The following is a 27,285-nucleotide window of genomic DNA, read 5'->3' on the forward strand; positions in this document are numbered from 1 at the left end:
TTGTTCACCCTCTATAACACTGATAGAGAGATATGCACAGCTGTTTGCTCCCCCAGGTATTAACACATACTCTTGGTTAATCAATAAGTAAAAAGTGATTTTATTAAATACAGAAAGTAGGATCTAAGTGATTTCAAGTAGTAACAGACAGAACGAAGTGAGTTACCAAGCAAAATAAAATAAAACATGCCAGTCTGTCTAATACAGTAAAAAACTGAATACAGATAAGATCCTCACCAGTTCCAGAATGCTCCCTTTTACAGACTAATCTCCTTTTAGCCTGGGTCCAGCAATCGCTCACACCCCTTGCAGTCTCTGTCCTTTGTTCCAGTTTCTTTCAGGTAACTTTGAGGGGGAGAGGCTCCCTCTTTAGCTAGCTGAAGACAAAATGGAGAGGTCTCCCACAGCTTAAATACACTTTCTCTTGTGGGTGGAGACCCCCTCCTCTCTCCTATGCAACATCCAGCTATAAAATGGAGTTTTGGAGTCACCTGGTCAAGTCACATATCCATGCATGACTGAGTTTCTTACCAGCCAAGCCATATTCCTGGGAAGGCCCAGATGTGGATTGGTGTCTCCAAGGCCTGGTCTACACTATGAGTTTATTTCAAATTTAGCAGCATTAAACCGAATTAACGCTGCACCTGTCCACACAAGAAGCTCTTTATTTCAATATAAAGGGCTCTTAATATCAATATCTGTACTCCTCCCCGATGAGGGGAGTAGCGCTGAAATCGGTATTGCCATTTTGGATTAGGGATAGTGTGGCTGCAATTCGACAGTATTGGCCTCTGGGAGTTATCCCACAGTGCACCATTGTGACCGCTCTGGACAGCAATCTGAACTCGGATGCACTGGCCAGGTAGACAGGAAAAGCCCCGCAAACTTTTGAATTTCATTTCCTGTTTGCCCAGCGTGGAGCGCCGATCAGCACAGGTGACCATGCAGTCCCAGAATCAGAAAAGAGCTCCAGCATGGACCGTACGGGAGATACTGAATCTGATCTCTGTATGGGGAGATGAATCTGTTCTATCAGAACTCCGTTCCAAAAGACCAAATGCCAAAACCTTTGAAAAAATCTCCAAGGCTATGATGGACAGAGGCCACAACAGGGACTCGACACAGTGCTGTGTGAAACTTAAGGAGCTGAGACAAGCGTACTGGAAAGCCAAAGAATGAAATGGACACTTACGGAGGGAGGGACAACTGATGACTGTAGCTATCCCACAGTTCCTGCAGTCTCTGAAAACTATTTGAATTCTTGGCTCAGTTCCCAAAGCTTGAAGGGTCAAAAACATTGTCGCAGGTGGTTCAGAGTATATGTCGTCAGGCCCCGCCCCACTCCGTCTGTGAAAGCAAAGGGCGAAAAAATCGTTTCTCGCCTTTTTTCAATGTCACTGTATGTCACAGGTCATGCTGGTAGTACTGTGTCCCTACCGAGTTGGGTGAAAAGAGTGAGAGAAGCCCAACAGCAAAAATTAGGATGTTTGTTCACCAATGCGAGAAGCTTAGGGTACGTCTACACTACGGGACTATTCCGAATTTGCATAAACCGGTTTTGTAAAACAGAATTTATAAAATCGGGTGGAGCGCGGCCACACTAAACACATTAAATCGGTGGTGTGCGTCCATGGTCCGTGGCTAGCGTCGATTTCTGGAGCGTTGCACTGTGGGTAGCTATTCCCTAGCTATCCCATAGTTCCCACAGCCTCCCCCGCCCCTTGGCATTTCCGGGTTGAGATCCCAGTGCCTGATGGGGCAAAAATCATTTTCGCGGGTGGTTCTGGGTACAGCCTCACCCCTCCCTCCCTCCCTGACAACGGCAGACAACCATTTCGTGCCTTTTTTGCTTGGTGAACCGTGCAGACGCCATAGCACAGCAAGCATGGACCCTGCTCAGCTCCATACCGCAATCGTGGATGTTTTAAACACCTCGCGCACTCTCGTGCAGTATATGCTGAACCAGGACCTTCGAACCGAGGCGAGTAAGAGGCGGATACGGCAGCGCGGCGATGACAGTGATGAGGACGTGGACACAGAATTATCTCAAACCGCGGGGCCCGGCGCTTTGGAGATCCTGATGGTAATGGGGCAGATTCTATCCATTGAACGCCGATTTTGGGCCCGGGAAACAAGCACTGACTGGTGGGACCGCATTGTGTTGCAGGTGTGGGACGATTCCCAGTGGCTGCGAAACTTTCGCATGCGTAAGGGCACTTTCATGGAACTTTGTGACTTGCTTGCCCCTGCCCTGAAACGCCATAATACCAAGATGAAAGCAGCCCTCACAGTAGAGAAGCGAGTGGCGATAGCCCTGTGGAAGCTTGCAACGCCAGACAGCTACCGGTCAGTCGGGAATCAATTTGGAGTTGGAAAATCTACTGTGGGGGCTGCTGTGATGCAAGTAGCCAAAGCAATCACTAAGCTGCTGCTACGAAAGGTTGTGACTCTGGGAAACGTGCAGGCCATAGTGGATGGCTTTGCTGCAATGGGATTCCCTAACTGTGGGGGGGCGATAGATGGAACCCATATCCCTATCTTGGCACCGCAGCACCAGGGCACCCAGTACGTAAACCGGAAGGGGTACTTTTCAATGGTGCTGCAAGCACTGGTGGATCACAAGGGACGTTTCACAAACATCCACGCGGGATGGCCAGGGAGGGTTCATGACGCTCGCGTATTCAGAAGCACTACTCTGTTTAAACGGCTGCAGCAAGGGACTTACTTCCCAGACCAGAAAATAACAGTTGGGGATGTTGAAATGCCTGTCGTTATCCTGGGGGACCCAGCCTACCCCTTGATGCCATGGCTCATGAAGCCATACACAGGCAGCCTGGACAGTGGTCAGGATCTGTTCAATTACAGGCTGAGCAAGTGCAGAATGGTGGTGGAATGTGCATTTGGCCGTTTAAAGGCGCGCTGGCGCACATTACTGACTCGCTCAGACCTCAGCCAAACCAATGTCCCCTATGTTATTGCTGCTTGCTGTATTCTCCACAATCTCTGTGAGAGTAAGGGGGAGACCTTTATGGCGGGGTGGGAGGCTGAGGCAAATCACCTGGCCGCTGATTACGCGCAGCCAGACACCAGGGAGATTAGAAGAGCACACCAGGAAGCACTGCGCATCAGAGAAGCTTTGAAAACAAGCTTCATCAATGGCCAGGGTACAGTGTGACTGCTGTGTTTGTTGATGAACACCCAACCCCCTTGATTGACTCAGTCCCTGTAAGCAACTCCCCCTCCCCCTTCGAGTACAGCTTACTTATGCAAATAAAGTCACTCTCATTTAAAAAGCATGAATTCTTTATTGATTCATTATAAAAAGAGGAAGAGAAGTAAGGGTGTGCTTTGGGAGGAGGAAAGGAGGGTTGGAGAAGGCCATTAAAAAAAAATTCAGAGTAACGGCATCCTTCTGGTTGGGCTGTCCACGGGGGTGGAGTGGGCGGGTGCACGGAGCCTCCCCCCACGCGTTCTTACACGTCTGGGTGAGGAGGCTAAGGAACATGGTGAGGGGGGAGGGTGGTTATACAGGGGCTGCAGCGGCACTCTGTGATCCTGCTGCCGTTCCTGAAGCTCCACAAGACGCCGGAGCATGTCAGTTTGATCACGCAGCAGCCCCAGAGTTGCATCCCGCCACCGCTGATCTTCCTGCCGCCACCGCTGATTTTCCTGCCGGTCTTCCTGCCGCCACCTCTCATCTCGGTTGTCCCTCCTGTCCTCACGTTCATCCCTCCTGTCCTCACGTTCACTGGCCTCTTTCCTGTAATTTGAAACCACGTCCTTCCACTCATTCAGATGAGCTCTTTCATTGTGTGTAACTTCCATAATATCCGAGAACATCTCATCTCGCGTCTTCTTTTTCCTCCGCCTTATCTGTGCTAGCCTTTGGGATGGAGGAGGGACGCTTGAAAAATTTGCAGCTGCATGAGGGAGATAAATATTTAGAAAGATACATTTTACAGAACAATGGTTATACTCTTTCACAGTGAAAAGCACTATTCACGTTACATAGCACATGTGATTTCCCTACAAGGTCGCATTTTTCATCTTAATAGTGACTGCTTGCATCTCTGGGGTTACAGATCTCAGACACAGGTCCAGGCATCAGGATTCAGCTTGCATGCGGCCATGGTAAGCCACTGTCTCAGTGATTTACCCCTCCCCCCCCAACGCATGGCTAATACCACGCTAGCTCCCTGCTAATCAACAACCTTCCCCCTCCCCCCCACCCACTGCTTGTCCGGTAGCTTGGGGAAGATCGCCTCGCCGGTGACCACACAGAAAAGATCATCGGCATTTCACTCCTCCCCTCCCCCCGCTTCGCTACGTGCAGGAAAGTGTTTTTTTTAAGGTGATGCATTCCACGAACCCAGTAGAAAAATGGCCACCCCCCTTACTTAAATTCCTGATTTTTAACCAGGTTATCCTGAATGATATCACTTTGCTGAGGATAACAGAACAAGATAAAGAGCGGATGCTTCTTGAATGCCAGCAGTCACCGGGACCATACGCTGCTATGCTTTGCCACGCAATGATACCTGATTACTTGCTACATGCATGGCATGGTAAAGTGTCCTACCATGGTGCGCGGAACAAGGATGCCTTGCCCAGAAACCTTCTGCAAAGGCTTCTGGAGTACCTACAGGAGCGCTTCATCGAGATGTCCCTGGAGGATTTCCTCTCAATCGCCGGACATGTTAACAAACTTTTCTAAGTAACTATACTGTCTGCGAATGCATTCCAAGTCCTCAGGGCAAATCAATCATTAAAAAAGGCTTGCTTAAAAAACACTGTTTGCTATTTGCAAAGGTACACTCACCAGAGCTCCCTTCCAGGGCGTCATTCTCTGGAATAGTTGCTTGTGAGGGCTGGGAGCAGGGTAATTCCGTCAGGGTGATAAAAAGCTCCTGGCTGCTGGGGGTCACGGAGTGCTGTGTGCTCTCTGCGAGGTCTTCCTCTTCTTCCTCTTCATCTTCCCCGTCTGCATAATCCTCAGACATGGCAGAGATTACAACCCCCACCTCGGAATCCACGGTCAGGGGTGGGGTACTTGTGGCGCAGCCCCCTAAAATTGCATGCAGCTCAGCATAGAAGCGGCATGTTTTTCGACCTGCCCCGGACCTTCCGTTTGCTTCTTTGGTTTTCTGGTAGGCTTGTCTGAGCTCCTTAACTTTCACTCTGCACTGCACGGAGTCCCTGCTGTGGCCTTTAGCCGTCATAGCCTTAGAAATTCTTTCAAATACTTTTTCATTTCGTCTTTTGGAACGCAGTTCTGTTAGCACTGAATCCTCTCCCCATATAGCGATCAGATCCGGTACCTCCTGAGCGGTCCATGCTGGGGCTCTTTTTCGATTCTCAGGAGACCGCATTGTTAACTGTGCTGATGAGCTGTGCGTGGTCACCTGTGATGATGAGCTCTCCACGCTGTCGAAGCAGGAAATGAATTTCAAAAGTTCGCGGGGCTTTTCCTGTCTACCTGGCCAGTGCATCCGAGTTGAGAATGCTGTCCAGAGCGGTCAGTGGTGCACTGTGGGATAGCTCCCGGAGGCCAATACCGTCGATTGCGGCCACACTAACCCTATTCCGATATGTTAATACCGATATTAGCGCTACTCCTCTCGTCGGGCAGGAGTACAGAAACCGATTTAAAGAGCCATTAAAATCGATATAAGGTGCCTCCTAGTGTGGACGGTTGTGGCGTTAAATCGGTTTTACGCTCCTAAAACCGATTTAAACGCCTAGTGTAGACCAGGCCTTAGGTAATAAAATGGAGGAACTGGAGCTCTTGGTCCGAGAATTGAAACCCGATATCGTAGGAATAACCGAAACATGGTGGAACGGTAGCCATGACTGGAGTACAGGTATGGAAGGGTATGTGCTGTTTAGGAAAGACCGATGCAAAGGTAAAGGGGGGGGGAGTAGCATTGTATATCAATAATGAGGTGAAATGTAATGAAATAACTAGCAATGCAATGGATAATACGGAGTCTGTCTGGGCAATGGTCACATTGGGGAAGAAAAATACTAGACCCTCACCCGGGATAATGATTGGGGTGTGTTATAGACCGCCGGGATCTAGCCTGGAGACGGATAGAGAGCTCTTTAATGTTTTTAAGGAGGTAAACACTAATAGGAACTGCTTGATCATGGGGGATTTTAACTTCCCAGATATAGATTGGGAAACAAATGCTAGTAACAATAATAGGGCTCAGCTTTTCCTAGACGTGATAGCTGATGAATTCCTTCATCAAGTGGTTGCTGAACCGACGAGGGGGGATGCCATTTTAGATCTGGTTTTGGTGAGTAAGGAGGACCTTGTTGAGGAAATAGTTGTAGGGGACAACCTTGGCTCGAGTGATCATGAGCTAATTCGTTTCAAAATAAATGAGAGGATAATCAATATTGCATCTGAGACTAGGGTTTACGATTTCAAAAGGGCTAACTTTACTAAACTAAGGCAACTAGTTAGGGAAGTGGACTGGACTAACATATTTAGGGATCTAAAGGCAGATGATGCCTGGGGTTACTTCAGGTTGAAGTTGCAGGAGATGTCAGAGGCATGTATCCCGAGAAAGGGAAAACGGCTCGTAGGTAGCAGTTTTAGACCGAGCTGGATGAGCAAGCGTCTCAGAGGGGTCATTAAGAAAAAACAGAAAGCGTACCAGGAGTGGAAAATGGGAGGGATCAGCAAAGAAACCTACCTTATTGAGGTCAGAGGGTGTAGGGAAGCAGTGAGAAAGGCAAAGCGACGGGTGGAGATGGACCTAGCGAAGGGGATTAAAACCAATAGCAAAAGGTTTTTTAGCCATATAAATAGGAAGAAAACCAAGAAAGAAGAAGTGGGTCCGCTTAAAACTTTGAACGGAGTGGAGATTAGGGATAATCTTGGAATGGCACAATATCTGAACGAATATTTTGCCTCGGTCTTCAACGAGGCTAATGAAGGGCTAAGGAATAGTGATAGAGGGACCGATGGGAATGAGGATATGGGGGTAGACATTACGGTATCGGAGGTGGAAGCCAAACTTGAACAGCTTAACGGAAGTAAATCGGGGGGCCCGGATAATCTTCATCCTAGAATATTAAGGGAATTGGCGAGTGATATTGCTAGCCCGTTAGCGATGATTTTTAATAAATCTCTAAATTCGGGGATTGTACCGTTGGACTGGAGATTAGCTAATGTAGTTCCTATATTCAAGAAGGGGAAAAAAAGTGACCCGGGTAACTACAGGCCTGTTAGTTTAACATCTGTAGTATGCAAAGTCATGGAAAAAATTTTAAAAGAGAGAGTGGTTACGGAGCAGGAGGCCGATGGCAACTGGGATAGTTTACAGCATGGATTTACGAAAGGTAGATCGTGCCAAACCAACCTGATCTCCTTCTTTGAGAAAGTAACAGATTTTTTAGACAAGGGAAATGCGGTGGATCTAATATATCTGGATTTCAGTAAGGCGTTTGATACGGTACCGCATGAGGAATTACTGGTTAAATTGGAAAAGATGGGGATTGAAATGAAAATCCAGAGGTGGATAAGGAGCTGGTTAAAGGGGAGACTGCAGAGGGTAGTATTGAAGGGGGAACTGTCGGGTTGGAGGGGGGTTACTAGTGGAGTTCCTCAAGGTTCGGTTTTGGGTCCGATTTTATTCAATCTATTTATTGCTGACCTGGGAACCAAGAGTAGGAGTGGGCTGATAAAGTTTGCGGACGACACCAAGTTGGGAGGTATTGCCAATTCGGAAAAGGATCGGGATATCCTCCAGGGAGATTTGGATGACCTTGTAAACTGGAGTATTAGTAACAGGATGAAATTCAATAGTGAGAAGTGTAAGGTTATGCATTTAGGGATGACTAACAAGAATTTTAGTTATAAGCTAGGTACGCACCAGTTGCAAGTAACGGAGGAGGAGAAGGACCTAGGAGTCCTGGTTGATCGTAGGATGACTATGAGCAGGCAATGTGATGTGGCCGTTAAGAAAGCAAATGCGGTCTTGGGATGCATTAGGCGAGGTATTTCTAGTAGGGATAAGGAGGTGCTAGTCCTGTTATATAAGGCGTTGGTGAGACCTCATCTGGAGTATTGTGTGCAGTTTTGGTCTCCCATGTTTAAGAAGGATGAATTCAAACTGGAACAGGTTCAGAGACGGGCTACTAGGATGATCCGAGGAATGGAAAACCTATCTTATGAAAGGAGACTCAAAGAGCTTGGTTTGTTTAGCCTAACCAAAAGAAGGATGAGGGGGGATATGCTTGCTCTTTATAAATATATCAGAGGGATTAATATTAGGGAGGGAGAAGAATTATTTAAGCTTAGTACCAATGTGGACATAAGAACAAATGGATATAAACTGGACACTAGGAAGTTTAGGCTTGAAATTAGACGAAGGTTTCTAACTATCAGGGGAGTGCAATACTGGAACAGCCTACCGAGGGAAACAGTGGGGGTGAAGGACCTCCATGACTTCAAGACTAAGCTAGATAAGTTTATGGAGGAGATGGTATGATAGGATACCGGGCTTAGTCAATAGGTTAATTAAGTGCCACACTGGTAAATAGTACAATGGGTCAATGATATGATATTCTTAACCTTTTTCCAGAGGGTATGGCTGGAGAGTCTTGCCCGCATGCTCGGGGTTCAGCTGACCGCCATATTTGGGGTCGGGAAGGAATTTTCCTCCAGGGTAGATTGGCTGTGGCCCTGGAGGTTTTTCGCCTTCCTCCGAAGCATGGGGCAGGGGTCGCTTGCTAAAGGAGTGGGGGGATCGGCTAATGTGGCCTGCATCTTGCAGGAGGTCAGACTAGATATTGGTCCCTTCTGATCTTGGATTCTATGATTCTATGATTCTATACTGGATGCTGCTGGCAGACATGGTGCTGCAGCGCTACACAGCAGCATCCTGTTCCTTTCCCTTCTGGATAGTAGATGGTGCAGTATGGTTGATATCCATCATCGTCTTCCAGTGAGTGCTCCTGGTTGGCCTTGGTAAAAATGGGAATGACTCCCAGTCATTCTCTTCTTTAAGTTTTGTCTCTTGGAGATTCACTCCTGCCTGGAATATCATAGCAGCTGCAGGCTGCTGTCCCCTTTAATCTCTGCTTGCAGAGGCAATAAAGTTAGTCTTGTTTCTTGTTCCTGCATTGGGGGGAGGGATAGCTCAGTGGTTTGAGCATTGACCTGTTAAACCCAGGGTTGTGAGTTCAATCCTTGAGGGGGGCCATTTAGGGATCTGGGGCAAAAATTGGTCCTGCTAGTGAAGGCAGGGGGCTGGACTCAATGACCTTTCAAGGTCTCTTCCAGTTCTAGGAGATTGGTATATCTCCAATTATTATTATTCTTTATTACTTCATCACACAAATGGGGGGATAACTGCCACGGTAGCCCAGGAAGGGTGGAGTAGGAGGGAAGCAATGGGTGGGGTTGTTGCAGAAGCACCCCCTAGAAGGGCTTGCAGCTCATTATTTCTGCAGGATGTCTGAGGCTTTGACCCAGAGCAGCTGTTTGCCGCTCTGGTTCTTCAGTAAGCTTGCCTGATATTCTAGGCAGGACTGACTCTCCCTTTAGACAAAACTTAAAGAAGAAAATGACTGGGAGTCATTCCCATTTTTGTCCCTGCACCCCCAGCCAATCCATGACAGCAGCAGACAGTACAGTATGACTGGTAACCCTCATTATCAACTTGCAAGGCAGCAGACAGTCCAGTAGGGCTGGTAATCATCTGTGCTAACTTGCAAAGGCAAGGGGATGCTGCTGTGTAGCACTGCAGTACAGTGTCTGTTAGCAACATCCAGTAGACATATGGTGACAGTGAAAAAAGGCTGAACAGGCTGAGAATTCCAGTGGGCAGGGGAGACTGCAGGAACTATGGGATAGCTATGGGATAACTACCCACTGTGCAACGCTCCGGAAATCGACGCTAGCCTCGGTACATGGACGCACACCACCGAATTAATGTGCTTAGTGTGGCCGCATGCACTTGACTTTATACAATCTGTTTCCAAAAACTGGTTTCTGTAAAATCAGAATAATCCTGTAATGTAGACATACCCTAAATTCATTGTTGGCTTAAGTGTTTCTTGATTGGGCACTTAGAATAGTCTGTAGTCAACTGCTTCACTACAGCCTACTTAGAATCAAACAAGTATGCAGCCAATATTCATAACTTCAAATACAAAAATGATACATGCATACAAATAGGATTAATAGATTCAATAGATCATAACCTTTACAGAGATACATGGCATATGTAGCATAAAACACATTCTAGTTATGTTATATATATATATATATATATACACACACACATACATAAGTATATTTCTATAAAGCTTAATGGGGGGCACCAATTGTCACACCTGCATTAACATATTTTGGGCCGGACTCTCTCGTGAAGCTGAACCCCAATCTGCAGCCTTGGGATCACTTAGAGCAACCTAGGGACTTCTTGAGCTTATGCCAGTGGGGATAGGTGTAGCATAATGGAGCTGCCCCTTGCCCCCTCCCTATCCCCAGCATGCCCCCTCTCATTAATTAACCATATTCAGTAACCAGGCTAAAGCCTGGGCTTCCACAAGCTTAATAATAAAGCACAGAGCAGCCACATCTCCCTGTGTATTTCCCTGTGAGAGTCTTGTAACTAGTCCCAGTGTCACCACTGGCACAGTGTCCTGCCTTCATTCTGCACGTGTTTGCTCCCAAGTCAATGGCACTTTCTCTTGCAGAGCTGTTTTTCCCACAAGTCAATCCCTGGACAGTGGCTCTGGGTCTGATCCTGCCTCTCCTGGCTGTTCTCACTGCCCTGGCCAGTTACTGCTTCTGGAGGCAGCACAGAGCAAAAGGTGATGTAATGAGAGGGGGTGGGGGGAACACGGTGAGAGACAGACAGAGATTTAAAAACCAAACCAAAAGTAAAGAGACAGGGATTAAGGGGCTTTGATTCAGTTTTCGGAGGAGTTTCAGGCAGTGGGAGCTGGGCTGAGGGTGAAGAGGGAGCTGAAGAAATTATGATCATGTTTGAACCAAGAATTGTCAAGTGGTTTCAGCCCTTCAGATCTCACTCTGGGATCCTGACCAAATGTGTGAGTCCGAACTGTTCCCTGGGGAGCCACATGGCTCAGTTTGAAACACCTGTATGGGGCTCAGTGAGCTGGGCTGAGAGCTGCTGGCGAGAAAAACAGAATGCAAAATAGAAGAGGGGTTTATTAGGGCCCAGTTCTGCCCTGTGCTTGTGAGTAGGAGCTGTGGATGGGCAAAGCAGCGACTGTGCAAATGGAAAGGTGCCATTACCTATGCTCGGATTTGCTCTGCCTGCAGAACTGCCCTTCAGTGATCTATGTATTTATAGAGATTCTGGAATTTTCACAACTGCCTAAGGGGTCTGAATGCTCAACTTTTGTTTAAATTAATGGATGCTGAGTGTGCAAACTCCCAAGGCAGCTGTGAAAGTCCCACCCAGAGGGTTTTCTCAACTGAAGGGCTGTGAACAGTACATAGAAATGTACCAGTGTTGGAAGGATTGGGAAGGGGAAATGTCTGTTCCAATGATTTCCCAGTGGGGACGGAAGCAGGTAATTGAGAGAAGCAGAAAGGAGCTTTGTACTTGTGAAAGTTGGAACTGGATGCTGCACTTTTAGAACTGTCACCTTCAGCACCAGGTATAAACTAGTTTAGTTAGTGGTTTTTGTTAACAGATACGTTATGTGGGTTGAGTGCACGTTTAGGTGACAGGGATATACTCGTTTTGAGCTGCCCTGGTGAGCTGTGGCTCGGATGCTGTAATAACACAAACACACTCAGGACTTGCACAGCTGGTTTGAGACACTGCTCACACTGGGCACAAGATGGTCTCGCTCAGGCAGTTCTCAGCAGTGACTGTCAGACATGACACTACCTCCATTTCCTGCAGTGTTGGTACCTCAGGGCTGATGCACCAAGGGGACGAGCTCCCAGTGGGAAAGAGCTGATTTTAGAGGTGACGCCTGTAGGGGCCCATCCACACCCCCATCCTTGGCTCCTGCTGACCTGAGCACCCAGCTAAAGAAAGGTCTCTCCACCCTGTTCTTAGCTGGGACCCTCCCCATCTACCCAGGCCCAGGGGGAGCTGTTCCCATGTATCACTAAGACCAGGGGACAGGCACCTGCCACAGGGTCAGGAGTTGGCCTTGAATGTAGCAAATCAGACCCTGTCACTTTCCTAGCCCAGGTCAGTGCCCCATTCCCATCGCTCACTTCCATCCTCCATCCCCCCAGTCAGGAGCTTGGGCGGGGGGGGGAGAGGGAGAGAGAGCTGGGGCTGTTCAGGGGATGGGCCAGAGGGGAGCAGACAAGGAACTGGACACAAAAACAGACCTTCTCCCCCCGCACTGCCACCCTCAGTAGCAGATTAGACAGGAGTGTGACAGGGCCCAGGCAGTGGGGATGCTGGCTGCAGGGATGTTGAGACAGATCTGTCTGTGTGTCCTGTTTGTCAGTCTGTCTGCCTCACTTTCATAGTTACAGCACAATTACGTTAATAGCAGGAACTGCGCTTTAAACGTGATGGTGAAATCTCACCTCTCACCCTTTTCTTCCTCTAGAGACTCTGCAGTTGGATAAGAAGAGCGAGAAAGGTCAGTGTCTGGGCCCATCACATTACCTGTCAGTAGAGTTATCCCCATAAACACAACAGGGTGAAATCTTGCCGGCTATTATTAATTAATCATTGGAACAATTTACTGAGGGTCATGGGTGGCGGGTGGAGCCCCCTTTGGGAAGCTAGCCCCAGCTCCACCTCTTCCACCTGTGCCCCCCCTCAGCCGGAGCCCCAAGACCGCCCTGCCCCCCCACGTCTGGAGCCCCGAGACCCCCTTCCCCTCTTGGCTGGAGGAGCCCCAGGCCAGCTGAAGCCCCGAGCCCTCCCGCCTCCCACCTGCCCAGAGCTGCCCTGGGTCAGCTGCAGCTGTGCTGTGCCTCCCCTCCCCAGACCTCAAGCTGCCTAGGGAAAACCATCTCTCAGGTCTGGAAGACACTTTTGCTATGCCCCATGCAAGTTCCAGGGCAGCTGAGGAGGTGGTATGTGCTACTCATCTTCCTGGGTTCCACAGTAATCTCCAGTCCAGGGAAATTACTGATGAACCCAGGAAGCTGAATAGCACATACCATCTCCTCTGCTGCCCCGGAACCTGTATTGAACATAATAAATCAAAAACTTCCCCCCAAAACCGGGGATCTGGTGGCTGTGGCAGTGGCAGGGGAGGCTGAGCCTCTCCTAGCCTATTATACCCGCCACCCATGCCAAGGGTCATGGTGGATTCTCTAGCACTGGCAATTTGAATCAAGATTGGATGTTTTTCTAAATGATCTGCTGTAGGGAATTATTGTGAGGAAACCCATGGGCCTGTGGGGAAACCCACGGGCTTGTGTTATGCAGGGGTTAGACCAGGTGATCACAATGGTCCCTTCTGGCCTTGGAATCTGTGAATTGATGAATCACCTCTCACCCTTTTCTCTCTCTAGAGATCCTGCTGTCTGAACGGGAAGGAGAGAAAGGTCAGTGTCTGGGCCAGTTACAATATTAACTCTATCCCCATGAACATGACAAGGGGAAATCTCACCTCTTCCTCTTTTCCCCCTCTAGAGGCTCTGCGATCTGAGATGGAGAGACAGAAAGGTCAGTGTCCAGAACAGTTACGTTAGCTGTGGGGTTACCATTATAAACACAACAGAGGGAATCTCATGTCTCTCCCTCTTTTCCCCTCTAGAGGCTCTGCAATCTGACATGGAGAGACAGAAAGGTCAGTGTCTGGGACCAATGGGATCTGATGGGCTGAAGATTTCAGGTCATATCATTCGAATCAGCTCAGTCAAACCAACTTAACTCAATTGAAAGTCCCATTTACTGCCAGTGGAGTCACAGTTTAACACCTTGAGCTCAATTTTAGCAGGTGGAGTTACAGCCTGTTTGAATGAGGAACATCTCCATGTCCGCACCAGGGCCCAAGCTGTCAGCTCAGGGGCTGCTCACACTGACACAAAGGGGCTTTGAAGGGGAAAGGATCATTTGATCTAATAAACCCCATGGGAATTACAGAAATGGCACCTTGAGCCCAGGGCCCTGAATACACTGTCCCAGCTCGGTCAGTCTCATTGCTGGAGACTGTGGGTACATGTACAGTGCAAAAAACCGCCCATGCCCACAAGTCTCAAAGACTGGATCAGCTGACTGGAGCTCGCGCTGCAGGGCTAAATCTAGCAGTGTAGCCGTTCCTGCTTGGAGACCTCCCCCTTCCCTCCTCAGTGGGTGTCAGACAGGGCCGGCTCCAGGCACCAGTCCAGCAAGCAGGTGCTTGGGGTGGCCCCTGGAAGGGGGCGGCACGTCCAGCTCTTTGGTGGCAATTCGGCAGCGGGTCCCTCAGTCCGTGTCAGAGGGAAGGACCTACTGCTGAATTGCCGCCGAAGAATGAAGCGACGGCGGTAGAGTTCCTGATCGTGGCTTTTTTTTTTTTTGCTTGGGGGGCGGCAAAACTATGGAGCCGGCCCTGGTGTCAGAGCCCAGGTCCCAGCCTGAGTGGGAACGTCTGTACCGCATGAGCCCCACAAGCCTGGCTCTGAGACCAACTGCCACAGGGTGTGTGTGTGTGTGTGTGTGTGTGTGTGTGTGTGTGTGTGTGTGTGTGTGTGTGTGTGTGTGTGTGTGTGTAGAGTATTTAACAGGATCCCTCACCTGGGAACCCACCGTGTTCTGGCCCTTCCATGCCCATGTAATGTGGGAGGGGGCAGGATTTCACCCTCAATGACTATGTGCACCCACAACCTCAGCTCCAGCCTGCAGCGGCTCCGCACAATAACCACACAGGTCTGGTCAATGCAGAGCAGTGTGTGTGGGGGTCTATATTAAATGAAACTGATTTTTAATGGTATGCGAAGGTGTTTTTTTTTTTTAATTTTCCCCTTATAAAGTTACTATGGGGCAGAGTTAAGGTTGCTTAGGTGCCTTAGCTGCATTTCTACACCATGGCATGTTTGGATTTCTTTTAAATTGAACCTTAGTTTTGTATTTCCTGAGTTTATAACGCTTGGTTTGGGGATAATTACAAGATCCCTATCATGTGCTTTACCCTTAAATTACAAGTATGTCCTCTCCACCTTAACCCCATGCTAATCATAGACTCGTAGGACTGGAAGGGACCTCGGGAGGCCAGTCAGGCCAATCTTCTGCACTCCTGGCAAGACTAAGTATTATCTAGACCATCTCTGGCAGGTGTTCATCTAACCTGCTCTCATGGTGGAGATTCCACAAGCTCCCTCAGTTTTATCTCAGAATCGCATTATGGCGCCGATCTACAAAGAGCCTTAGGCACCTGGACTCCAGCTACAATTCCCGTTTTAGGCACCGTGATCCACAACCCCCCGCTTGGCTGACACCTACCCCTGTAAGCACCTAAATTCACTCACGACATAAATCTCTGTGTAAGTTCTCACACAGTCTAAGCTTCTGCCTCACTCTAGACGTTTGGGCATCTATCTCCCACCTGGGCCTTCAGCTACAGAGACTTGGTGGGATAACTCACATGATTGGAGTACTGTCATGGATGGATATAAACTGTTCAGGAAGGATAGGCAGGGCAGAAAAGGTGGGGGAGTTGCGTTGTATGTAAGAGAGCAGTATGACTGCTCAGAGCTCCAATATGAAACTGCAGAAAAACCTGAGAGTCTCTGAATTAAATTTAGAAGTATGAACAACAAGGGTAATGTCGTGGTGGGAGTCTGCTACAGACCACCAGACCAGGGGGATGAGGTGGACGAGGCTTTCTTCCAGCAACTAACAGAAGTTGCTAGATCACAGGCCCTGGTTCTCATGGGTGACTTTAATCACCCCGATATCTGCTGGGAGAGCAATACAGTGGTGCACAGACAATCCAGGAAGTTTCTGGAAAGTGTAGGGGACAATTTCCTGGTGCAAGTGCTGGAGGAACGAACTAGGGGAAAAGCTCTTCTTGACCTGCTGCTCACAAACAGGGAAGAAATAGTAGAGGAAGCAATAGTGGATGGGAACCTGGGAGGCAGTGACCATGAGATAGTCGAGTTCAGGATCCTGACACAAGGAAGAAAGGAGAGCAGTAGAACAGAGACCCTGGACTTCAGAAAAGCAGACTTCGACTCCCTCAGGGAACTGATGGGCAAGGTCCCCTGGGAGAATAACATGACGGGGAAAGGAGTCGAGGAAAGCTGGCTGTATTTTAAAGAATCCTTATTGAGGTTGCAGGAACAAACCATCCCGATGTGTAGGAAGAAAAGTAAATATGGCAGGCGACCAGCTTGGCTTAACAGTGAAATCCTTGCTCGTCTTAAACACAAAAAAACAGCTTACAAGAAGTGGAAGATTGGACAAATAACCAGGGAGGAGTATAAAAGTATTGCTCAGGCATGCAGGAGTGAAATTAGGAAGGCCAAATCACACTTGGAGTTGCAGCTAGCCGGAGATGTTAGGAGTAACAAGAAGGGTTTCTTCAGGTATGTTAGCAACAAGAAGAAAGTCAAGGAAAGTGTGGGCCCCTTGCTGAATGAGGGAGGGAATCTAGTGACAGAGGATGTGGAGAAAGCTAGTGTACTCAATGCTTTTTTTGCCTCTGTCTTCACAGACAAGGTCAGCTCCCAGACAGCTGCACTCTGCAGCACGGTATGGGGAGGAGGTGACCAGCTCTCTGTGGAGAAAGAAGTAGTTCGGGACTATTTAGAAAAACTGGACGAGCACAACTCCATGGGGCCGGATGCACTGCATCCGAGGGTGCTAAAGGAGTTAGCCGATGAGATTGCAGAGCCATTGGCCATCATCTTTGAAAAATCATGGCGATCGGGGGAGGTCCCGGATGACTGGAAAAAAGCTAATGTAGTGCCCATCTTTAAAAAAGGGAAGAAGGAAGATCCAGGGAACTACAGGCCAGTCAGTCTCACCTCAGTCCCTGGAAAAATCATGGAACAGGTCCTCAGGGAATCAATTCTGAACCACTTAAAGGAGGGGAAAGTAATCAGGAACAGTCAGCATGGATTCACCAAGGGCAAGTCATGCCTGACTAACCTAATTGCCTTCTATGATGAGATAACCGGCTCTGTGGATGAGGGGAAAGCAGTGGATGTGCTATTTCTGGACTTTAGCAAAGCTTTTGATACAGTCTCCCACAGTATTCTTGCCAGCAAGTTAAAGAAGTATGGGCTGGATGAATGGACAGTAAGGTGGATAGAAAACTGGCTAGATGGTCGGGCTCAATGGGTAGTGATCAATGGTTCCATGTCTAGTTGGCAGCCGGTATCAAGTGGGTGCCCCAAGGGTCAGTGCTGGGGCCGGTTTTGTTCAGTATCTTCATTAATGATCTGGAGGATGGTGTGGACTGCACCCTTAGCAAGTTTGCAGATGACACTAAACTGGGAGGAGTGGTTGATACGCTGGAGGGTAGGGATAAGATACAGAGGGACCTAGACAAATTAGAGGATTGGGCCAAAAGAAATATGATGAGATTCAACAAGGACAAGTGCAGAGTCCTGCACTTAGGACGGAAGAATCCCATGCACTGCTACAGACTAGGGACCGAATGGCTGGGCAGCAGTTCTGCAGAAAAGGACCTAGGGGTTACGGTGGTTGAAAAGCTGAATATGAGTCAACAGTGTGCCCTTGTTGCCAAGAAGGCTAATGGCATTTTGGGTTGTATAAGTAGGGGGCATTTCCAGCAGATCGAGGGATGTGATCATTCCCCTCTATTCAGCACTGGTGAGGCCTCATTTGGAGTACTGTGTCCAGTTTTGGGCCCCACACTACAAGAAGGATGTGGATAAATTGGAGAGATTCCAGAGGAGGGCAACAAAAATGATTAGGGGGCTGGAGCACATGACTTATGAGGAGAGGCTGAGGGAACTGGGATTGTTTAGTCTGCAGAAGAGAAGAATGAGGGGGGATTTGATAGCTGCTTTCAACTACCTGAAAGGGGGTTCCAAAGAGGATGGATCTAGACTGTTCTCAGTGGTAGAAGATGACAGAACAAGGAGTAATGGTCTCAAGTTGCAGAGGGGGAGGTTTAGGTTGGACATTAGGAAAAACTTTTTCACTAGTAGGGTGGTGAAGCACTGCAATGGGTTACCTAGGGAGGTGGTGGAATCTCCTTCCTTAGAGGTTTTTAAGGTCAGGCTTGACAAAGCCCCTGCCTTGTGAAAGTGAGTGAGAGTGGGGGAGAGCGAGTGACAGAGGGAGGGGGATGGTGTGAGCAGGGAGCAGGGCCTCAGAGAAGGGGCATGGCAAGAGTCTTGGGGTTTGTGCCATTAGGCAATTGGCAATGCTACCAGACAGGCATGTGGAAGCCCTGGCAGTGCCGGAAGAGCACCCGAACAGCACAGCCGGCAGCACTGCCCAAATGTCAGGTGGACCATGTCCGCATGGGTGCAGCTTGTGTGTACATGGGGGCCCAATGACTGTTCTGCCCTGGGGCCCGGAATTGCTGTCAGTGGGCCTGACCACTCCTATCTCCATTAAATCCTCACCTTTCACAGCTCCCTCCTCTCCCAGTTCTCTTCCTGCCTCCCTAATCACTTTTGGTTTCTGTTCTGTTGGGTTGATCTCTTCCTGTCTCCCTCTTTCACAGCACATCCCCCAAAGCCCAGTGCTAGTCCGTAGGGGTTCTTATGGGGGGAGGGATAGCTCAGTGGTTTGAGCATTGGCCTGTTAAACCCAGGGTTGTGAGTTCAATCCTTGAGGGGGCCATTTAGGGATCTAGAGCAAAAATCTGTCTGGGGATTGATCCTGCTTTGACCAGGGGGTTGGACTAGATGACCTCCTGAGGTCCCATCCAACCCTGATATTCTATGACACTCAAGGCATCAGATACCACCTCTATGCCCAGGGTTGGCCTTACCATGAAGCCTGCTTATTTGTCCCCTTCAACTGAGTGTTGAGAGCCACTATAGCTGGCACAGAGTGAAAGAAGAAAACATCCTTCTGGGGCAGCATTCAAAAAAAGCAAGCAAACAAAGGAAGCTTTTCTATCTAAGCAGGAAGGAGCTCTCCTGAGATACATAGACACAAATGTTCCTGGTGAGCCATCTGGCCCCAGTGAGGATGTGAGTAGTGAGGAGATGCCTGATCTTCCAGTTAGTCAGAGTGCAGGTGACCTGGCAGCTACTGCAGCATCCATATCTCCATCTCAAATGGATGTAACCATGCACATTCCTGAAGAAAAATGTAGATCAGAGAAGAGTGTGGTGGAGGGGCAAGAAACAACTGTTGCTGAGTTTAGTTCCTTAAGTCTAGATGATCCAGGACTGTGGACCCACTTGAGCAGTAGCCTGAGGGACTTCCTTGTACTGCATGGGCCACAGCAAGTGAAAAACTTCATGTTCCCCAAAGACAATGAAAATAGAAGTTTCCATCCAATACATTGCTGGTGTGAAATCCCCAATGGTCACAAAGTGGAGAGGCCACGGCTTACGTACTCAAAAACCCAGAATGCTGCATACTGGTTTTGTTGCAAATTCTTCCAATCTAATGTTCCAGCCACACTGGGTTCTACAGGAACAAAGGACTGGAAAAATCTGGCTAGAAAACTGGCATGCCATGAGAAGGCAGCAAGTCAACAGAGAGCATTCCATAGGTGGAAAGAGCTTGAGATGAGACTAAGGTTAAAGGCCACCATAGATGATCAGCATCAAGAGAAGATTGCATCAGAGTCTCTTTACTGGCAAAATATCCTGAAAAGGCTCATTGCCATTGTGAGAATACTTGCTACCAAAACCTAGCTCTTCATGTCACTTCAGATCAGCTGTATGTGCCAAACAATGCAAACTTCCTTAAAATTGTGGAGCTGATGGCTGAGTTTGATGCTGTACTCCAGGAGCATCTAAGAAGAGTCACCACCCAAGAAATGTAGACACACCACTACCTTGGAAAAACAATTCAAAATGAGATCATACAGTTACTGGCAACAAAAGTCAAACAGAAGATTGTGGCAGACCTGAAGTTAGCAAGATATTACTCTGTTATTCTGGACTGCACACCTGAAATCAGCCATAAAGAACAAATGATTTTAATGGTGGTGTTTTGTAACAACAACAGAACCTAGTGAAAATGTTCCTGCAATGGTGACTGTCAGAGAGCATTTTCTAGAATTTATTGACACTGATGATACTACAGGAGTTGGTATAACAAATGTGCTTCTTAAAAATCTGGAAGATATGGGAATTCCTATAGCTGACATGAGAGGTAAGAGCTACAATAATGATGCCAACATGAGGGGAAAGAACAGAGGAGTGCAGACACGGATCCGAGAGTTAAACCTTCGAGCTTTTTTTGTCCCATGCGATTCTCATTCATTGAACTTGGTGGTCAGTGATGCAGCATCAGCTTCTAGTGAGGCTGCTGAATTTTTTAATGTAATTCAAAGCATCTATGTATTTTTCTCTGCATCAACTCATCGATGGCAAATTTTGAAGCAACATCTGGGAACATCCTCTCTGACACTGAAATCACTGAGTGCTGCATGATGGGAATGTTGAGTGGAGGCGATGAAGCCTATCAAACACCAAATTGGGAAGATAGATGATGCCATAGTTGCCATTATGGAGGATGATGCTATGACAGGAACTGTTCATTGGAGAACAGTGGCAGAGCAAAATGGAATCACCAGAAACATTCAAAACTTCAAATTTGTGTGTGGCTTAGTGTTGTGGCATGATATACTGTTTGAAATAAATGTTGTAAGCAAGACTCCAAGGTGTTGACCTTGATATATCTGGAGCAATGGAACAACTGGACAAAACAAAGTCATACCTACAGTCTTACCAATCAGATGAGGGATTTCAAAATGTTCTGAAGAGTGCACAGAAGTTGGCAGAGGAACTTCACACTGAAGCTATTTTCCCACCCATTCAAGAATACAAGAGTCACCGAAGAAGAAGACATTTTGATTACAAGGCACGGGATAATCCCATAAGAGACCCCAAACAACAATTCAAAGTTGAATTCTTTTACCAGGTGCTAGATTGTGCAAGACAGTTAGTTGAAGAACATTTCATGCAGCTCAAGGAACACAGCAGTATATTTGGAATGTTTCATGATATTCCAAAACTCCTCACTATACCTGAAGACCTGCATCAGCAATGCAGGGCACTGGAGACAGTGTTGACACATGATGACATGCACGATATTGATGCGAGTGATTTAGGTGATGAACTGAAAGCCCTTTCAAGATACATCTCAGCAGCTGTTCTGGAATATATGTGCACAAATAATATGACCACCCTCTTTCCAAATGCTTTTGTTGCTCTGCACATACTTCTGACACTTCCGGTAACAGTTGCCAATGGAGAAGGCAGCTTCTCCAAGCTGAAGTTAATAAAAACACATCTACGCTCCACAATCACACAGGAGAGGCTGGTCGGCCTTGCAACCATCTCAATAGAGCATAAGCTGGCCCAAACTGTGGACCTTCAGGAAGCAGTTCAAATCTTTGCAACCAAGAAGGCACGGAAAGCACCACTTTGATTATTCAAACAGATAAAAATGCCAGTGTTTACTATGCAGACAAGAAAAGTTACATTTGCTGTTCAGGTGTTTGAAAGTTAAGTGTTACTTAAAATTTTTGAACAAGGCATTTTAAGTTGTTAGTTCACCTTTAGTGGGATAGGTAGCAGAGCAGTACCATGAGAGGAGTAGAACAGGAAGAAGGCAGAATTGAGACCTTTCAAAGTTTTGGCCCAAGCAAGGGGGCATGTGGGCCTCATTTGAGCTCTCCACCTCAAGTGCCAAAATGTTGTGGGTCGGCCCTGTCTATGCCCAGTGACTCTCAAACTCGTGCTCTGCTAAAGACTGTTTCTAGGCATCCCATCCCACATCTCAGCCTGTCTGACAACGCCTCTTCCTCGATGTCTACAGGGAAATTTAAGCTCAAAGCTGAGTGTTGAATCTCTTCCGCACCCTTCACAGCCCACCCCCCTTTCTAGTTTCTTCATCTCTTTGGATAACACCACGAGCCCTCCCCGAGGTAGGGGGCTGTGACAGCTCTCCCTCCCTCCCTGCCTCCCATCCCTCACAAAGGGCTGCCCTGAGCTCGGTACCAGGATCTCTGACCCTTCTGTGGGCCAGGGATTGTGGTCCTGAGGTGGGGTGTGAGGCCTGGGCTGGCTGCAGGGAGCCCAGAGTGAAGGGGGAGGCCTGCTTGAGGTGTCTCCTTTGGGAGGGGCCAGGGGGTATTTCCCCTGCCCTGGCTGGGAGAACCACTCCATGATGTAGGCCCAGGTTGGGGGAGGGGAGGAAAAAACTGTCCTGTATTTTTTAAATACAGTGTTGGGCATCCTAACAACATCTCCGGTCACTCAGGCCAGAAATCTGGGCATTGTCTCTGACTTAGCCTCTCTCTGGGCTGCACGTCCTGACCTTTCCTCAGTCTCCCTGCTCCTGCCTGTACAACACAACACAGCTTCAGCCTCTTGTGTCTGTCCTGACAGCCCAGGCTCTCGTTCCCCCCTTCATCTCACAACCTCCACTGCTGTGATCTCCTCCTGTCCAGCCTTGATGCCAGCCGCTTTGTCCCCTCAGCTGCACCCAAAGCACGGCTGCTGGGCTCAGCCCTCAGGCTCGTCTCTCCTGCCACCTCCACCACTTAGTTCCACTGAGGCCCCTCCAGCACCGCTCCAGCACAAGCTCCTTGTCTTTGCCTTTAGGCCCCTCAACTCAACATTAAAAAATAATAATAATAATAATGGAGATATCCTATCTCCTAGAACTGGAAGGCATCTCAAAAGGTCATTGAGTCCAGCGCCCTGCCTCCACTAGCAGGACCAAGTATTGATTTTTGCCCCAGATCCCTAGGTGGCCCCTCAAAGATTGAACTCACAACCCTGGGTTTAGCAGGCCAATGCTCAAATCCCCCCACCCTGTCTGAGTGATTGGCGCCACCTTCCTTCTGCCAGCGATGGCCAGTTCCAGGGATGGGCGCGCAGGGTCGGCACCCTCATCACACTTCCAGGGGGAGCTGTACAACCGCTGAGCTTTTTATTTTGTTTTTCTCCTGGCAGCCTGGTACTCGGTAGGGTGACCAGATAGTAAGTGTGAAAAATCTGGACACATTTTGTGTGTGCGGGATGGGGAGGGCAGGGGATAGTTGTATATATAAGACAAAGCCCCTAATATTGGGATAATCCTAATAAGATTGAGATGTCTGGTCACCTGCCTATCTGCTTCTCCCTTAGACACCTCAGTGTTTTCTCCCCCTTCCCACTCCATGCATGGAAAAACATCCCCTCAGTATTTGTAAAGCTGCCCCCTTCTCCTCTCTTTAATCCCTCCGCCAAACCCAGCTGTGCTGTGGCCCCTGGAATCTCTCCTGGCTGTGCACATGGTGGGTCTGGCCCTGAGTGTGTGTGTACAGGTCCTAGCACCATGGGGCCTAGTTCTAAGTGTGTGCATACAGGACCTAGCTTAGAGAAGCCTGGTCCTGAGTGTGTGTGAGTGTGTGTACAGTACCTAACACAGTGGGGCCCTCCCATGAATGTATGCGCATCACCTAGCCCTGAGTGTGTGTGTGTGTGTGTGTGTTCAGGATCTAGTGCTGTGGAGTCTGACCTTCAGTGTGCATGTACAGGACCTAGCACCGTGGGGCCCAGCCCTGAGTGTGTGTTTACAGAACCTAGCAGGGATCAGTGTGGAAGGGACAGAGACAAGTCATGACATGGAGCCAGGAAGCCCTGCTCTCTGGTCCAGGTTTATACCTGTCCAGTATCTGAGGTGTATAACACAGTAGATATAACAGATAGGGCAGGACAGCTTAAGTCCATTCGCCCATAAGAAGCCGGCTCCTGTGCTGTGCTCTGCTTAGTGTCTTATGGGCAAATCTTTCAAAACACTCGTATCACCACTGAGGGAGACATCGCTTTCAGCTTGACTGTTGCCCATTAAGTTTTGAGACTCAACATTAACTCCCACTGTCTTTGACTTTCCAGCGGAATACGAGGCAGCAAAAGGTAAGGGCATTTTTACTAGTTTTGATTATGCTTTAAATTAGGGTGGTTTGAGCATTGGCCTGCTAAACCCAGGGTTGTGAGTTCAATCCTATTATTACTATTACTAAATTGGAAAAGGAACACTCAGAGCTGTGTGTGCAAAGACGTGTTAGTGTAAAAAATTAATGTGTTACTGAGACAGGTAATGTACACGACAAGGGGAAATCCAGATATTACCCAGACATAATGGATGGGAAATTTTTGGTATTGAAATATGAATATTAACAGTTTTATTTTTCACAACATTAACCCTTGGAAATACCCTTAAAAAGCAAACAAACAAACGTCACTTACTGACACCTGAGAGACCCTGTAACGAGAACAATGATTCTTTTATACCAATAGGGCCCGGCCCAGTGAGCTCTCCATGGATATTCTCCTGCACCCATAGGTCTCCTTGGAGCAGGCTCGGGCCCTGTTGGCTTCCACACACAGCAGCTGTAGGATCAGGCACATGGGTCTGATCCCACTGAAGTCGGCAGGAGTTGTAGGCACTCAGCACCCCCTTGGGGTCACCCAGCATCACCCAGATGATGGAGACACTTGTGAAGGAAGAGTTCTTTGAGCTGCAGGCCCAGGTTCTCTGCTGGGCCAGGACCTGCCTGGGGTGCGGGCAGTGAGGGAGCTGGTTATGGCTCCCTGGTTCTCAGGCTGCCCCAGGGGTTGCTCTAATTCGCTCCAGCTGGCTGTGGTCCCTGAGAATTGGTGATGTGCCCTGCCCCAGCACACCTCCTCCCAGCCCCTCCCAGCCCTGACACTCCCCCTACACCAGGGTGGCAGGGGCAGTTGACACAGGAGCCAGCTATGCTGCTTTACGCCATCTGGGCTCTCCCTACGGCAGCGGAATTCTCTGATGTCCAGGGCCTGGTTCCAGCCAGTCTGTGCCATCCCTGCACACAGTGACCGGAGCAGGGGAAAGAACTGGGCCCCTTATCACTAATGGCCCCATTCTGCCCCCCTGACTCACATGAGTGATCCCCACAGGTGCGGCCCCATGGATTTCTGGGGGGCAGGATCAGATGCAATAAAGGAGAAGTCATAACTAGCAATTAGGAGCCCAATCCTGCTGTCCTTACTCAGGCAAAATTCCCACTGAAGCCAATGTAATGCGGGGTTAGAACTGGGCACTTTTGTTACTGAGAATCTCTCCTGTTGATTCATTTATGTTCTTTTTTCCCTTTTCTCTCCTCTCATTCCCATGGACCCTCTGGCAGAACTGGGTAAGCTGTTTCTGGTTGTGTGGTTTGTTTTTCACAGTATGTGACTTGCTGAGTCTGCATTTCGTTTGTGTAAATTCTCATTTCTGATTATTTCAGGACTCACCAGAGCCCAAGGATACGCAGGTAACTAACGCTGATACTGCCGCAGTCACTGTCAGACCCATTCCTCTGGGATACTCGGTATTTGTATGTGTATTTGTAGACACTGGTAGGGGCAGTGTGCTGGGAGAGAAGCTCAGCTCTGATGGTGGGGTGGGGCTTCTCTGATTAGGGGTCTTATAAAGGTAGCCAGTCAGTCAGGCAGTGGCACCGACAGCTGCAGCAGCACAGGAGCCAGCAAACAGAGGAGTTTGCAAGAGGAGTTTGGGGGGAAGACTAGGAGAACCAGGCAGAGGAACAGACAGGCTAGTGAAGGGAGTGTGCAGTGTTCTAGTGCTCCTTGGGGGTTTGTTTTGCTGTGGGTGGTGGTGGTGGTGTGGTTTGGTTTGTGTTTCTCAGATTAACAGGATTTAGGTGGGAAGGCTATGACAGATACAGAGGCCACAGTGGTAGTGGTCCAAGCAGTGGAAGACACAAAGAAGATGACTGGATGTGGAAGCTGCAGCATGTACATGATCCTGGAGGGGGTACGTGAAAAGAGTTTCATCTGCATGAAGTGCCACCTGATAGAGCTGATGGAAGAAAAGATCTGAGGATTGGACATGCAGGTGGAAACTCTGGTTGAGTTTAGAAGGGAGTTCGAGCAGATGATGGAGCAAAGACACAAGGAGGCTGAAGGAAAGAGCTCAGACTTGCAGATGGAAGCAGGACCAAAGAGCTCTGAGAGGAGACTGCTGAGTGAGGAAAGTGGACGGTGGAAGCATGTGATTAAGAGAACCAGGCAAAGGAAAAGACGGGCTAGTGAAGGAGCAATAGAGCTCAGGAACAAATTTGCGGAGTTGGAAAATGAAGAAGGGGCACAACAGGTGGTCACTGAAGGTGAGAGGTGAAGGAAGAGAAGAAGAGCAGCTAGTTCTATAGGAAGAGGGGAAGAGTCAATGGAGATAACACCAAATATGAGCCCCAGGAGGATACGGGATGGGTTGCAGACAGGGCTGGTGCAAGGATATTTTGCGCCCTAGGCAAAACTTCCACCTTGCGCCTGCCCTCCCCCCGAGCATCACTTATTAAAAACTTTCAAAAATGAATGCTGCATAATGTGGCATTGTTCATTAGAATGAATACATGTTCGGCTTGAAAATGTATTAATTTAATTATTTAGTCTACATATTTAATGAAAATAAATGAATAACCTGACAGTGTTGACACTGTTATTGTTTTCACTTTACACAACACAGCATGGATCTTAAAATAAATCACATACATTATACACAATACACTGTCACAGAGTAACATGTTATAATTTATTTTTCCGCGCTTTCAGTTTAATAAATTTAGAAACAAGTTCCTCCAAGTCAATGCTGCAAGCAATGTCATGTTCTGTTGACAAGGTAGATAGCTCAACAAGTCTTTGTTGCAACATTGATGTTCGCGTGTATGTTTTTATCAACTTGAGCTTCGAGAAGCTTTCCTCACCACTGGCCACAGAAACTGGGAGAGTCAAGAGGATGCAAAGAGCAATAACTGTGTTGGGGACACTATCTGTCAGTTTATTTGTACATATGAAGTTCAATACATCTTGCGGTGATGCACTCTTTTGGACTCATCATGCAATAGCTTGCAATTCATTGCACAAGTGAAAGGCATCAATATCTTTGGATTCACCATGTTGCAAAGTTTGCTCCAGATTCAAGCAATGTTCCATAATTTGCTTTGGTAGTGTATTTTGCAAACTGTAAACATCATATAGGAAGCCAAATACTGAACTAATTTGTTGCATCAATGTGAATCTTTCTTCAACTGAATGTATTGCTGTATCGATGACTGCAAAGTAAAAGTTCACTTTGAATTTTTCTTTTGGATTATAAATAGGTTCGTCATCTGCTTCATATGTGAACTGCTTCCTCTTTTTTCTAATACGGATTGGATCTGGTTCAAAAAGTGCTGGTACAT

General features: G+C 48.1%; 1 protein-coding gene across 2 annotated transcripts in view; it reads left to right on the forward strand.

Moving 5' to 3' along the window:
• Positions 1-27,285, forward strand: part of LOC123345197 (butyrophilin subfamily 1 member A1-like) — a 651,080-nt gene that overhangs the window by 305,264 nt on the left and 318,531 nt on the right. The window contains exons 5-11 of one of the 2 annotated variants that reach the window (XM_044981901.1): positions 10,717-10,833; positions 12,571-12,603; positions 13,490-13,522; positions 13,611-13,643; positions 13,735-13,767; positions 23,954-23,974; positions 25,228-25,233. In XM_044981901.1, the coding sequence (XP_044837836.1) occupies positions 10,717-10,833; positions 12,571-12,603; positions 13,490-13,522; positions 13,611-13,643; positions 13,735-13,767; positions 23,954-23,974; positions 25,228-25,233 (276 nt within the window). The remainder of the gene's footprint in view (positions 1-10,716; positions 10,834-12,570; positions 12,604-13,489; positions 13,523-13,610; positions 13,644-13,734; positions 13,768-23,953; positions 23,975-25,227; positions 25,234-27,285) is intronic. The other variant, XM_044981900.1, reaches the window with a different exon arrangement.

Source organism: Mauremys mutica, chromosome 12 (assembly GCF_020497125.1).
Source record: "Mauremys mutica isolate MM-2020 ecotype Southern chromosome 12, ASM2049712v1, whole genome shotgun sequence".
Lineage (NCBI taxonomy): Eukaryota > Metazoa > Chordata > Testudines > Geoemydidae > Mauremys > Mauremys mutica.